Consider the following 13326-nt stretch of genomic DNA (forward strand, 5'->3'; position numbering starts at 1 on the left):
GTATGAATTTAGGGCAGTCCAAAAGTATATGTGAAAAGTCTCCCACTAGCCCGCATTTTCTCCAACATAAATTTGAAACATTACTATTTAGACATGATAAGTGGAGTTTTAAAGCATGAATCTTCACCTTCCATTCAAATTCCCTCCAAGACAGACTATCAGTTAGTTTATGGCCTGCTTCAAGTGTTTCCTCCCATTCCTCATCTGTTATCATTATGTTCACTTCCAGTTCCCATTTTTCTTTAATATCTATATTCTTAACAATCAAATCCTGTTGTAAAGCTTTATATATTTTGAAATCAGTCCTTTTTGACATGTCCTTTCTGTTTAACATAATCACTTCCTCCATATTAAGTTTATCCTTGCTTGAAACTTTGCCTTATTTTGAAATAACTACTCTGTCTGTCTGTCCTAAATAACATATTAAGCATGAAATTACGAATTATTGTGAAATTACACGCACAGGAAGTGCTTTTATTTTGTAGCATTTGCTCAGTCAGCTCTCGAAGGCGAAGCTTAGCAGACGGAGAAGAAGAGCGAGGGTCGGAGGTGCATTAACCGTTGGAGGTCGCTCTTCTGTTCTGCATCTGCACTTGACAGTCACTGGTTCTGCACCACTGAGCTAAATGTAAGTAGCCGCCATAAAAGTTGCTTAAATGTTGTAAATGTTTTTAAGACGGACATGGTGAGTAATGTTGGCCACGTAGCAAGCTAATATGCTAAGTCATTGCATGAGTTCGCTGTGTTATTAACTTTGTGTGCGACTAAAGTCCGTTTATTAAATTAAATGAGCAGCGCTATCTCATTATTAAAGGTTAGTATTACTTTAGATACTTTTTTATTAGACTTCTAGAGACTTATTCCCTCCATTTTTGTCCCCTCCATCGTAATTTTTTAAACGTGACGTTCTGAGAAAAAAATAAAAGCGGGAGCTCAGCGCCACCAAGTCAAACTTAAACATCCACTTATTAAAAGTAAATGAGCAGTGGTCTCTTGTACAGCGATGAAAAAATCAGTCTGTGTTGTAAACTATTTCCCCATAGCACCCGTGCGATAGCTTTGCAAGCAGCCTGGTTTTTTAACCGTAGATGAGGATTGTGACCGCAAGAGACGAAGCGGTGTTGTATCTCATGCTATGTTCCCTCCTTCCCTCCATTTTTGTCCCCTTCATAGTTTTTTTAAAACGTAATGTTCTGAGGACAAAAAAAAAACAAAAAAAAAACGGTAAGTTCAGTTAGCTCGCGGGAGTTTGTCAGTTTTTGTAAAGTTTTATTTAATACACACATAGACATCGAAATTTTATTAATGTTTTTATCATCAAATTAAATAGTGCTCAGTTGCACATATCTTGAACCGCAGAACGCTGTTTCTATTAATTTCACAGTATTTTAGTGTTGTAAATTTGTCCTTACTGTACACTGTTACTCCAGATTCTTTTCTTTAAATGTTATGTTTTTAGCTTTGTGTGGATAAGTCAAATTACACTTGAATCTCCTCACACACACACACACACACACACACATATATATATATAATTTAGATGATTTAGCTTCATATATAGTGGAGGACTGCCTAAATTTTGCAGACTAACACAGATCTACCTTGTGATTCACAATGTTTGTTTTCTCTACTGATTATGCTTCCTGGTGTAGATGTGCATTCCTATGAGCTGTCAGCCACACCGGGAAGCCTGTCTATGAATCTGCAGTCAGACTTCAATGATCCAACCCCACTCTCTGCACACAAGATTGATGGCATGCTGCTGTTGACCCCCAAGAGGTTCATACAAGTGAGACCACTGGTGAGTAATTCTCACAATCTGCATTTTTGATGGCGCATCCTAAATAACATGACTATATATGTATGTATGTATATATGTATACAGATTAGGGCTGTCGCGGTTGAGGAATTCCCCCTGCGGTGAGTCAGGGCAGCTCAATATTGCGGTATGCGATATTATTGCACCCCGTTTTTATTTATGTACTTAGCAAATTTGTTTGTTGATTACTAAACTCATGTCAATATTTCCTTTGAAAAATTGTGCTTACATATTTAAAAAAATGTTAGAAAAAATACATGGCCATTTTTAACACTTTATTGAATGCAGATCGAAGGGCAGTTACGGCATTTTCTGACTGAACTTAAAAACAACATTCAGGAGGTTTAACTTTGAAATGCAAATTTGGCTGCAACATATAACAGAAATAAAAAAGTGCCCGTTTTGTTTTGTAGTTTAAAATAAAGTATACAAAATGAGATGTCCTAGGCACTGTCATTTCACTTTCACACACAAGAATAACTTATAACTCTGTCATGTCCTTGTTACGCGCAAGGAAAACCAGCATGTTAACCTTATGCGGTTTGAGAGAGGATCTGAGAGGGGTGACAACATTTCCAGCGACACTAAAAACCCTCTCGGATGGTGCGCTTGTTGCGCAAATACACATGTACTTACGTGTGACTTTGGAGAGCAATAGAAATCTCCCATGTTTGTTGCGCCACCATGTCAGAGGGTTTTCATTAGGGTCAATGGGTTCCTCCTGCAGGTAGCGAGTGAGCTCCAGCTCGGCTCTAACTCTCTTCGGGACGGTTACAGAAGACGTCCTTGTCCGTGACTTCAGCAGGTCTCCAAGCGTTTTTTTCTTTGCCGCTGGTAGCAGCACTGCCTGCTCCAAGGTCTCTGGCTGGGCTGCAGCTGACGCACTGACACCGCTCCCTCCATCTTCCATGTGTACTATCTCCTCGATCAGCACGGACTTTACCTCTCAGCATGCGCTGTCGCGAGATTTAATCAAGTGCGGTAATGGCGGTGGCACGTCATGCAGCGCGGTGGGTTTCTTAATATCGCGATATTTTCTTCTTGCGGTTACCGCGACAGCCCTAATACAGATTTGTCTTTTAAAACTGGTGAATATACAATTTACAGGTAATGCCTTTATGCTATGAGTATTAGAACCACTGATGGAAAAAAAATGTAGAATTCTGAGAAAATAAGTCATAAATCTGAGTTTAATCTCAGAGTTCTGACTGGTACCTAAAACAAAAAAAAAGGGAAATTGGGGAAGATTATGAGGGGGGATCAGAATTCTGACTTAAATCTTAAAATTCAGGCTTTTTTTTTTGTTCGTTTGTTTTGATTTTTTTTAACAAAAAAAATTCCTAAATAGTTTTTTGTTTGTTTGGTTTTAGGTTCATGAAAAAAGTCAACATTCTGACTTTAATCCCAGAATTTTGAAATTATCTGACTTTTTTTCTCAATTCTTTTCTTTTTCTTCAGTTACTCTAATACTCTTAAGCAATAAGGCAGTATTAGGGCCACTGAAGGAAACAATTGAATACTGAGATAAATGTCAGAGTTCTGACTTTATTTATTTTAAGAATTTTTTCCTCTTCAGTGGCCCTAATACCCCTCCGTATTATGTAATGCTAAACACTTCAAATTAACTTTTGAATTCAGCAGTTTATCATTGGATTTAGATGCAGATATCACTGTCTTGGAAAATTGGTCAGAGCAGTTTGGCATTAAGTTTGATTAGTAAACTTGACAGTATTTACACTCTTAATAATCTTCTTAGGAATTACATGATGTCCACACAAGGCGTACCACTGTTCTCCATGCCCTTCCTGTCTGTCTACGTGAGGAAACCTCTGGATTTTTGAGGACATGTGTGGTAAGTCCCAGTATTGTAAATTTGAACAAATCATTCTATTTATTTATGCATAAAGACAACACAAGGACAACGCACATGAACATTTTGGAAAATGTGCCATTGTTTCAACTACAAACCTTTGGCAAGATGTTTAAGCCTGCCACACACGAGAGCAATCAGCTGAGCAAACGGCCTCGAATGACTGTTTGCTCAGCAGATTGCTCGCCGTGTGCGCCTGATCTTCACTGAGTTTTCTGCCTCACGAGACGCTGAGGTGAATATCTGACCAGTTAGATATTTTGCGCCTCACAGGGGTAAAAACTCACCATGTGTGCACTACTGAGCTGCTGGCTGAGCTGAAATATTCTAGTGGCCAATCAAAGCACTTTCTCCGCTCACATGACCCCAAGATGCAGCCCCTTACCCTGTCTGCGTGTCTGAAAAATAAACAAAACGGTACCTTGTAGATCGATGGGCCCACTGTTTCCATTACCCTTTCGGAAGGATCTGGGTCTTCCAGGTGCATCTCTTGGAGTAAATTGGCATAAACTCCTTGCCTGGTCCATCTTTCCAGCTACTGTAACCATATTTTCCTAACCTTGAAATGCCGTGGCGGCGACGTTTCATCAACAAAAAAGTATAGGCATTTCCTCCTTTTCCAGCTCTGTCTCTGTGTTGTTTCTTTTCTGACATGCAGACAGGGGGCTGCCATCTTGGGGTCATGTGAGTGGAGAACGTGCTTTGGTTGTCCACTAGAATATGTCAGCTCAACCAGCAGCTCAGTAATGTGCACACGGCGAGTTTTTACCCCTGTGAGGCGAAAAATATCTTAACTGGTCAGATATTCACCTCAGTGTCTCGTGAGGCGGAAAACTCTTGTGAAAATCAGGCGCACATGGCGAGGTATCTGCTGAGCAAGCGGTCATTCGAGGCCGTTTGCTCAGCAGATGGCACTCGTGTGGCAGGCTTTAAGGCACTGAGAAAAATCAACAATCACTGCAAAGAATTCAAGTAGCTTTCATTAGCATAACACTGGCACACACTGAAGCCATCTCACTTTATTCATAAATGAGAGCACAAAGCAACAGAATGAACGGGAGTAGGGCTGGGCGATACGGCCTAAAATCAATATCACCATATATTGAAGATCTCACCTCGATAACGATAAGTAGACGATAACTACAGGAATGCGTAGCAACAATATTTGTCCACTAGATGGAGCTGTCTCATGTACTACATTGACTAAAATTTTACATGACTCAAGGTGCTACAGCTTCTTAAAGGGACATAATTGTGGCCAACTTACACATCTTTTCATTTTTTTATTATCAAATTTATTGACATGGGAAAAATTATCTGGATGAGAGACAAGAACTTGGATAACGATAAATCTTTGACATGTTGCCCAGCCCTAAACAGGAGTCTATCAGACTGCATTTACTGTTATTTACATGACAATCTACTGAAATAAAAATGGCCACAGTCAGAGTTTCAGTTCAGATGTGATTAGTGTATGATCTCCCTTTCATTTTTGTAAGGATGATACCAATGAGCCGGACCTCAGGGATGCAGCAGTTGTCCTCCTGACAACCATCACAGATGATGCCGAGAGTCCGGTTACGTACGACCGAGTGAGAATCTGTTATCCTAGAGGGTGATGTGATTGTCAACCTCTCCAGGCTTCCTGATGCCTTCCTGGTAATGTTCGGCCTCATCTATGCCTTACATCTAGATTATCCGAAGGGACTGACCAACACATTTGAGTTCACACAGAAAATCTTACTTGGTCTTGATGAGTCTAAACTGTCACCCACGCTGCAGTCAAAAATGACCTGATGTTACATGTGTAACTCAAAATCTGAAAGAGTGGTGGATTCAGATGGCTCACTCTGTTAGAGCATTGTCCACATCCACAATGTAATTTACTATTTGTCTGCTCTTTAATTGTTGATGTTAAAGTAACACACCACCTCCCACTGTCCTAATGGGTAGGACCCCGCAAGGAAAGTTGACCATTGAGCAGGGTTGATGGTTCATCCCTTGGGTCCATGTGGCAGGGGTGAGGAGTGAGCACCACCTCACCCCTGCCACGTGGACCTCAAGGGATAAACCATCAACCCTGCTCAATGGTCAACTTTCCTCGCGGGGTCACCCATAAAGACAGTGGGAGGAACAGTTGAGTTTTACCTTTTCTCTGTTCGTCCAGCCGTTCTGAGTCTGGCAACTCCATTTGTGGCTTTAGTTTAGTGTGAATAATTGAATCGGATTAGCCCATAGGCTAATCCGATTCAATACTCAACTGGTTTTATGCCAAATGGCATAAAGTACTCACTGACTTACTTGATAGTGGTTAGTGTAATTCATATTTTGTTAATGTTGAATTGATGTGCATCCTGATGTTGCTTTAAACCACCTACTCAAAGAAAGACTACACACTGCTGTTGTCCAGTTTTCAAAAGTGTGCGTTTGTAATTGTTTCTTTCAAATTTTGTTTTATTTTCTGTTTGAGTTGGCTTAATCGGTAACTTTAATTTGATCATAATTTGAAAATATATTTAATATAAACTCCAAATATTTAAGTTTATTTATGGTCTGATATACTCAAATATCTGAGTTTATAAACTCAGAAAATATGAGGCAACTGATTGCCTTACATTTTTTGAGTTCTGCCTACTTATTCGGGTTTACAGTGTATGAACTGTAAAGATTTTGTGGTGTTCACCTAACAGTTCAAGTGTTCATTTTTTGCTTTGTGTGTTCACAGGGCATGCTCAGTTGAAGTTTCCATCTCTGCGCGTTCAAGATGTAAGAAAAATAATACGAAAAAAAATGCAACAATGAAAACTTCAAAAAGGCATCAACAACCAAGCAAGTGGATCCATAAAATGGACTGATTTTTTAAAGGCATTTCTAAAAAGTCTTTCAAAATGGACAGAATTAACGTGTCATGTTCAGAACAGTTTGCGTTCTCATCTTTGATTAATCCTGGTAAACAGGTCTGTTTTTGTTCTGTTCTAATTCTCTCTGTTTAATAAATTTAAACAACATGACTTAGCTATTTTATTTAATTTTTTTTTCTCTGCATAAAGACGAAGTATCAGTAAATAGTGGAAATTAAATGTATTGGTAGTAAGCAAATAGCAGATGTTAAATGTTACTTGCAGTATGTGTTTATAGTAAAAATAGAGATACTTAAATGTACTAAAAGAATATTACGTCAAGTTTACTGTAAAGTGTACTTTCACAACTGTAAGTATACTCAATTATATAAGAAGTACACTACAAGTAAACATGTATTATTACTTTAAGTATAATTTTAAGTATACATTCAAAGAGAAAAGTATACTCAATTATTTCAGAAGTACACTACAAGTAAACTTATAATGTTACTTAAAGTTTATTTTTAAGTATACTTTCAAGGGCAAAAGTTTACTCAATTTTATTAGAAGTAAACTTATACTGTTACTTTTAAGTATACTTTCAATGAGAAAAGTATACTCAACTATATCAGGAGTACACTACAAGTAAACTTATATTGTTACTTTTAAGTATACTTCCAAGGAGAAAAGTATACTCGATTATATCAGAAGTACACTACAAGTAAACTTATAAGTATACTTCCAAGGAGAAAAGTATACTCAATTATATCAGAAGTACACTACAAGTAAACTTATAAGTATACTTTCAAGGAGAAAAGTATACTCAATTATATCTGAAGTACACTCCAAGTACACTTGTGAGGATACTTTAAGTATATTTTCAAAGAGAAAAGTACACTCAATTATATCAGAAGTACACTACAAGTAAACTTATAAGTATACTTTCAAGGAGAAAAGTATACTCAACTATATCAGGAGTACACTACAAGTAAACTTATATTGTTACTTTTAAGTACACTTCCAAGGAGAAAAGTATACTCAATTATATCAGAAGTACACTACAAGTAAACTTATAAGTATACTTTCAAGGAGAAAAGTATACTCAATTATATCTGAAGTACACTCCCAAGTACACTTGTGAGGTTACTTTAAGTATACTTTCAAAGAGAAAAGTATACTCAATTATATCAGAAGTACACTACAAATAAACTTAAATTATTACTTAAGTGGCCCAATTTAGTCCCAAGGAGTATACTTCTAAGTAAACTTTAAGAACAAGTATGCAAATAAACTTCTGTACACTTAAGTATACTTGAAATTATATACTTAAAGTATACTTCTTTTTCGTAAGGGATTTCTCTCCTGCTGCTTCCTCACATCATCACACAAACATGCCCATAGGACCTTGGGGGATGGACAAGTCAGGGAGTGCGGGTATGGACCCCATTTCCGCATTCCTGTGACAACCTGCCCCCCAATTTTATTTGCACCTTATACACTTCCATCGACGACATTTCACGCAAACACACACTTAAGAGCACATTCAACGGTATTTGGAAGGGGGATTTCTCAGCCTCCTCCTGAGTGCCGGTACCCACTTCCAATTTTAAACTGCACTTAAGACACCGAGCGCTGTGGGTGCAAGTGGGGTGGTGTGGTGGCATCCGCTGGCATAGGCCAGACAATGCCTGCACTGCCCGCTCACCACAGCAATGGAATACACATCATCAACACACAACACTATAATGGAGCAGGCGGAGGGAGACTAGGGGTCTTAGCACACCTCTGTTGTTGCTTGGCTTCCTGGGGCTTTAGGCTAGGAGGGAGATCTGGCCGTCTGGTTGGGGTCTGGGGTGGTGGGTTGCTGTGCTCAGTGTTCGGCGGGGGAGCCTGCTCATCAGCACCCCAGCACACACAGCAGAGCTGTCATACCTGTAAGGAGGTGGCAGGGAATACAGTGGAGCAGAAGGAATTGAGGGGGCCCCTGTGTGTCTTGTCTAGCGGCTTCACAGGAACTTCTGCTTAGCTCTCAGCTTTGTGTGTAACGTCAACAGAAGCTGACTGCTGTTGTTTTTCCACTGCTAACACCTTCAGAGACAAGTTTTGTGACTGTTGTGATTAAGTGGGTTCGTGATCTTTCATCATCTAACTCCTGAGGCCTTTTCTTACCCTTTCTCCTTGCCACAAAACTCAGCTTGTCCCCTGCATCCACTCCAACCTGGTTGTGTCTGTCCCTCAGAGCCATTTCAACCTCAAACATAACCCGGCATATCCAGCAGCCAGCTGGATATGAAATATGTTTCAGTACAACCTTCCTTCCAAAATGACTGAACATTACATTCATTGGGGATTTTCTCACTGTAAAATTTTCACTATATTCTTACATATTGCACCTTTAAACATATATTGTTCGGCTTCACTGACCATCCATCTGAGGAAAAACAGCATTTTTGTGTATTTAATCTGTTATTTTACATAACAATTGGCATATTCATAAAGATCAAAATACTAAAAAAAAAAAACATTTTTCTCTTTATTTGAAAATGAGATCAAACTATATATGATCACTCCACTAATGTTAACGCTGTTGTTTACACACAATTCTTTTTACGTCTGGCACAGTGACTACCAACATGTAGCTGATGTGCCAACTCCCCTAAACAGTTCTCCTGAACTACTAGCACAATCTCTGCTTCACACTTACATTACGGTTTAAAAACACACGTTTATCAAGGAAATCATGAAGGAAATCTCTTTTCACAACAAACACAGTCCTTAAAAACTGTAAAGTCAGCTGCCCTACTTTTCATACCAACTTGTTGAATTGGAAAACACTTTTCACACATAATTTCAATTACAGGTCTTCACAGTTGTTTATTCATGTTTTTTAAAGCATGCAACATATTTTTGGAGCTCTACACGCGAATCCAAAAACACGCACATTCTTCTCAAAATGGTCTTTGGTTTCCAAATGACACGCAAACCATCACATGAGTAAACATTTATAAGAACCAGATCAACTCTGATGTGTAAAACATTATGAAAACTTCTCCAGTCATCATAACGACTTATTGTGTTCAGTGTTACACTTACTGTACTACGACAGTGCATTAAATATTTCAGAATGTTTGTGTACAAAACTCACAAACACGTTACAAAATATACTTTAGTGTGTTTTAACACAAAACAGAGTTCATCCAAACCAACACAGAGTTGCCTATGCAGTGGTCTACATGTACAAACAGAAGACTATAATTAATAGTTAAGCTAAAACGAATAAAGGAAAAAATGAATTAATAAACGACTGTGCTGCATCCGCTCGTTTTTTTCTGGCCACTGCGCCTCATCCACATGACAAGCAATGTGCTCCCTGACCAAGCAGAGTAGAATTGAAAACTTGGGAGGTTGTCAGGCCAGGTCCAGACCGCCTATTGAGGGACACTGGTATAAAGCAAGAACATTTTTAAGGCAGATGTGACCACAAGTTAAAGATCTGGGTAAAATAATGGCATGGGTTAGGAGTTTTTTCTCTCCAGATGTCTTTCCAGCCCTCTTCCCAAGTAGGTCCATCTGGAGCTGAACAGGGCCGACACGCCCACTGCTGACTGATTGGCTAACTCAAAAGCATGCCTACCATTACCAACTCCGAATGGCGGCGGGAATCAGCCTGCTGGAGGCTTCCCGCATGCGTGATTCATTATCGTTGATGCTGTGGAGTTAAGAAGCCTCTCACAAAAGCTGTTTTTTTCTGTCCCTCACTGCTGTGAGGCGCGCGCACTCTCTCTCTCTCACACACACAAACACACACACACACACCTGCCAGACCCAGCAAAGCAGGATGCAATATGAAAGTCAGAAAGTGTCCAAAAGCAAGACTACTTAGGCTGCTTTTGTTTAATAATGGACACTGCGGACTTCTCTGCGCTTTTGACCCACCCACATGTGCTTGTGACATCACAGACCACCCGTGTCTTAAATCACGTGCGCATGTGCTCAATCACATCTACATTCCTAAGACAAGCTACAAAATGTGATGTTGTCAGATAATTACTTTTCAAAAGCGTTTTTCTAACAGGAAGTGTGGATGAAATAAGTCTCCACCCATGCCTTGAGCACTTGAAGGCATCTATGATATGTTGCCAAACATATTTTAATGAATACAATCTCAAGTGTGAATTTTCAAATCAGAAGGTAAAGAAAATGAATCTCATAGAAGATGAAATCAATTCTCACCTGTGTGAGTTCTTATGTGTTTAGTCAAGCTACCACTGTTAGTAAAACATTTACCACAAGTTTTACATGGATATGGCTTCTCACCTGTGTGAGTTCTCATGTGCGCAGTCAAGTTACCACTGTTAGTAAAACATTTACCACACGTTTTACATGGATATGGCTTCTCACCTGTGTGAGTTCTCATGTGCGCAGTCAAGCTACAACTGTTAGTAAAACATTTACCACAAGTTTTACATGGATATGGCTTCTCACCTGTGTGAGTTCTCATGTGTTTAGTCAAGCCACCACTGTCTCTAAAACATTGACCACAAGTTTTACATGGATATGGCTTCTCACCTGTGTGAGTTCTCATGTGTGCAGTCAAGTGACCACTGTTAGTAAAAAATTTACCACAAGTTTTACATGGATATGGCTTCTCACCTGTGTGAGTTCTCATGTGTGCAGTCAAGTTACCACTGATAGTAAAACATTTACCACAAGTTTTACATGGATATGGCTTCTCACCTGTGTGAGTTCTCATGTGTTTAATCAAGCTATCACTGTTAGCAAAACATTTACCACAAGTTTTACATGAGTATGGCTTCTCACCTGTGTGAGCTCTCATGTGAATATTTAAAACAGACTTGAGACTGAAAGATTTTCCACAGAGCTTACAATAAAATAGTCTCTCACCTCTGTGAACCCTCTTTTTTTTAAGTATTTCACCACCTACACTTTCTCTGTGTTCTTTGCTTCGCTGACGTCTTTTATTCAGTTTCAGTTCTTCACTACCGTTTGATTCTGAGTTTTCTTTTCTGCATCCACCCCGATCTTGGTTCTCAGGTTCTGTAGAACTCTGACACAATGGCTGGTTCCTGTTTGGTTCTGGTTCATGACATTTTGTTTCTTCAGACAGAGGAGTATCCGTGAAGGTAAGATTTTCCTGGTTCAGGAGCTGCCCTTCATGTTGGATAAGTTTTAGCTGTTCTGGTTCTTCCTGGTCTGAACAGGAGATCAACTCCTGGTTAAAGAGCTGCTGGACAGTCAAATCCTTCTCCTTTTCACAGACATGATGCTGTGGAAGATCTAGACAGGATAAGAGAAAAAAGAAAATGTTGATTAATTTGACAATTAAAAACACTTTTTTTTAATCATCTAATGCAGCAGTTCCCAAACTTATTTAGCCGCGCACCCCCTTCTATGTCCCGAACATTTCGACGCACCCCCCTAGCCCCACATCAGGGAATATAGTGTAATGACCTGGCTGGGGTTGTAAGCCAGGTGCATTCTGCGTATTGTGTTATATGTGTTTCCTATCCCTCTGCTAGTTTCTGTGTTGATTTGAGTGTTATGTTAATGTAAGCCACAGGGAAGGTGATGTGTGTTCTGTGGAGCGGGTTGAATTAGCATGGTTAACTGACACCGTGACTCTGTGTGGTAGGAGCGTGATAGAAGTTCTGCGTCTGTAGTGTTACAAAGTGTTAGGTATTTTTAATTGTTCATTATTGTTGTGAAATCTTTTCCTTTGTCTATGTGAAGAGTTCATTCACCTTTGCTGCTTAAATGTGGTTAGGAAAAACCCTGACCTAGTTATTTGTTTTCACGTTTGGGTGTTTTAGGAAACTCCTTTCTGCTTTAGGCATTTTGATCCAGTATCTGAAGTTTTCCTGTGCATTCTAAGACCAAGATGTTATTCCAAACTGGTCAGGCAGGGGTTGCACGCTAATGGTATTTGTGGGTGTGAACATTTTGGATTCAATAAAAACCCCTCCATGAGCTCCCGGCTCCTTTGTGAGAGGAAAATGGCTTCCGTGTTGTATGGTCTGATTCTCTCACCCTCTACAGAGTTTACACTTTGCAGAGTTTGTCTGTTTAATAGGTTTGTTACAGTTTACCAAATTAAGAATCTAATCCCTCTGTGTGTGTGTTCTGACTTCCTTTAAGGTAATATAAGTTTAAGGTAATATAAGAACAATAGTATAAATTAAAATACGCAACATAATAGTGAATAATGCTAAATTAAATTAGAGAACATAGATTAAAATTACCTATCATGTGGTGGAGAATGCGGGCATGCAGAGCTGGTGAGCTGAGGGCTTTGTCTGTGAGCTGAGTGGGGGTAAGGCTCCGTTTGGCTCCATGGACAGGCTTTCTGCGCCCAGCTCTCGCATATCGATTCAGGGTCATGTAAATTACGAATAATCAATCTACACTCTCTCTCTCTCTCTGTGTGTGTCGTCCTTTAAGGTAATGGAGGAGCTGTAATATGGGAGAGAGACGATGGAAAGCTCCGGAGGGAGTTTGGGCCTTCTCCCTCTTTCCTCAATTTCTAATTATGTAAGGTGTGTTATTTCAGGTGACGCATATAAAAATTCTAACAGTTAATGGTCTTTCGAGCAAGGTAGCAGATGCCTTCTGGTGGGAGATCGCCTTCGGGGAGCCGCATGGCCACTTCCTCATTAAAGTCCGGCCAGCTGAATTGCTCTCCGGCCGGCTGCTCCGCAGGTGAACTTCCGCCTATGGCTCTCGCTCTACCAGGACAAGGAACGCCAAGTAAGTACCTAAATTAAATTGCACCCTTTTTC

The 13326-nt window shown here is 39.6% G+C and overlaps 1 protein-coding gene across 2 annotated transcripts in view; it reads right to left on the minus strand.

The window, feature by feature from the left end:
- Positions 1 to 8672: 8672 nt before the first annotated feature.
- Positions 8673 to 13326, minus strand: part of LOC139071849 (zinc finger protein 383-like) — a 34648-nt gene continuing 29994 nt past the window's right edge. For both annotated transcript variants that reach the window (XM_070555141.1, XM_070555142.1), the window contains one exon: positions 8673 to 11827. In XM_070555141.1, coding sequence (XP_070411242.1) covers positions 10752 to 11827 — 1076 coding nt within the window. In that variant the 3' untranslated portion in view covers positions 8673 to 10751. The remainder of the gene's footprint in view (positions 11828 to 13326) is intronic.

The sequence above is a fragment of the Nothobranchius furzeri genome, chromosome 9 (genome assembly GCF_043380555.1).
Source record: "Nothobranchius furzeri strain GRZ-AD chromosome 9, NfurGRZ-RIMD1, whole genome shotgun sequence".
Taxonomy (NCBI): domain Eukaryota; kingdom Metazoa; phylum Chordata; class Actinopteri; order Cyprinodontiformes; family Nothobranchiidae; genus Nothobranchius; species Nothobranchius furzeri.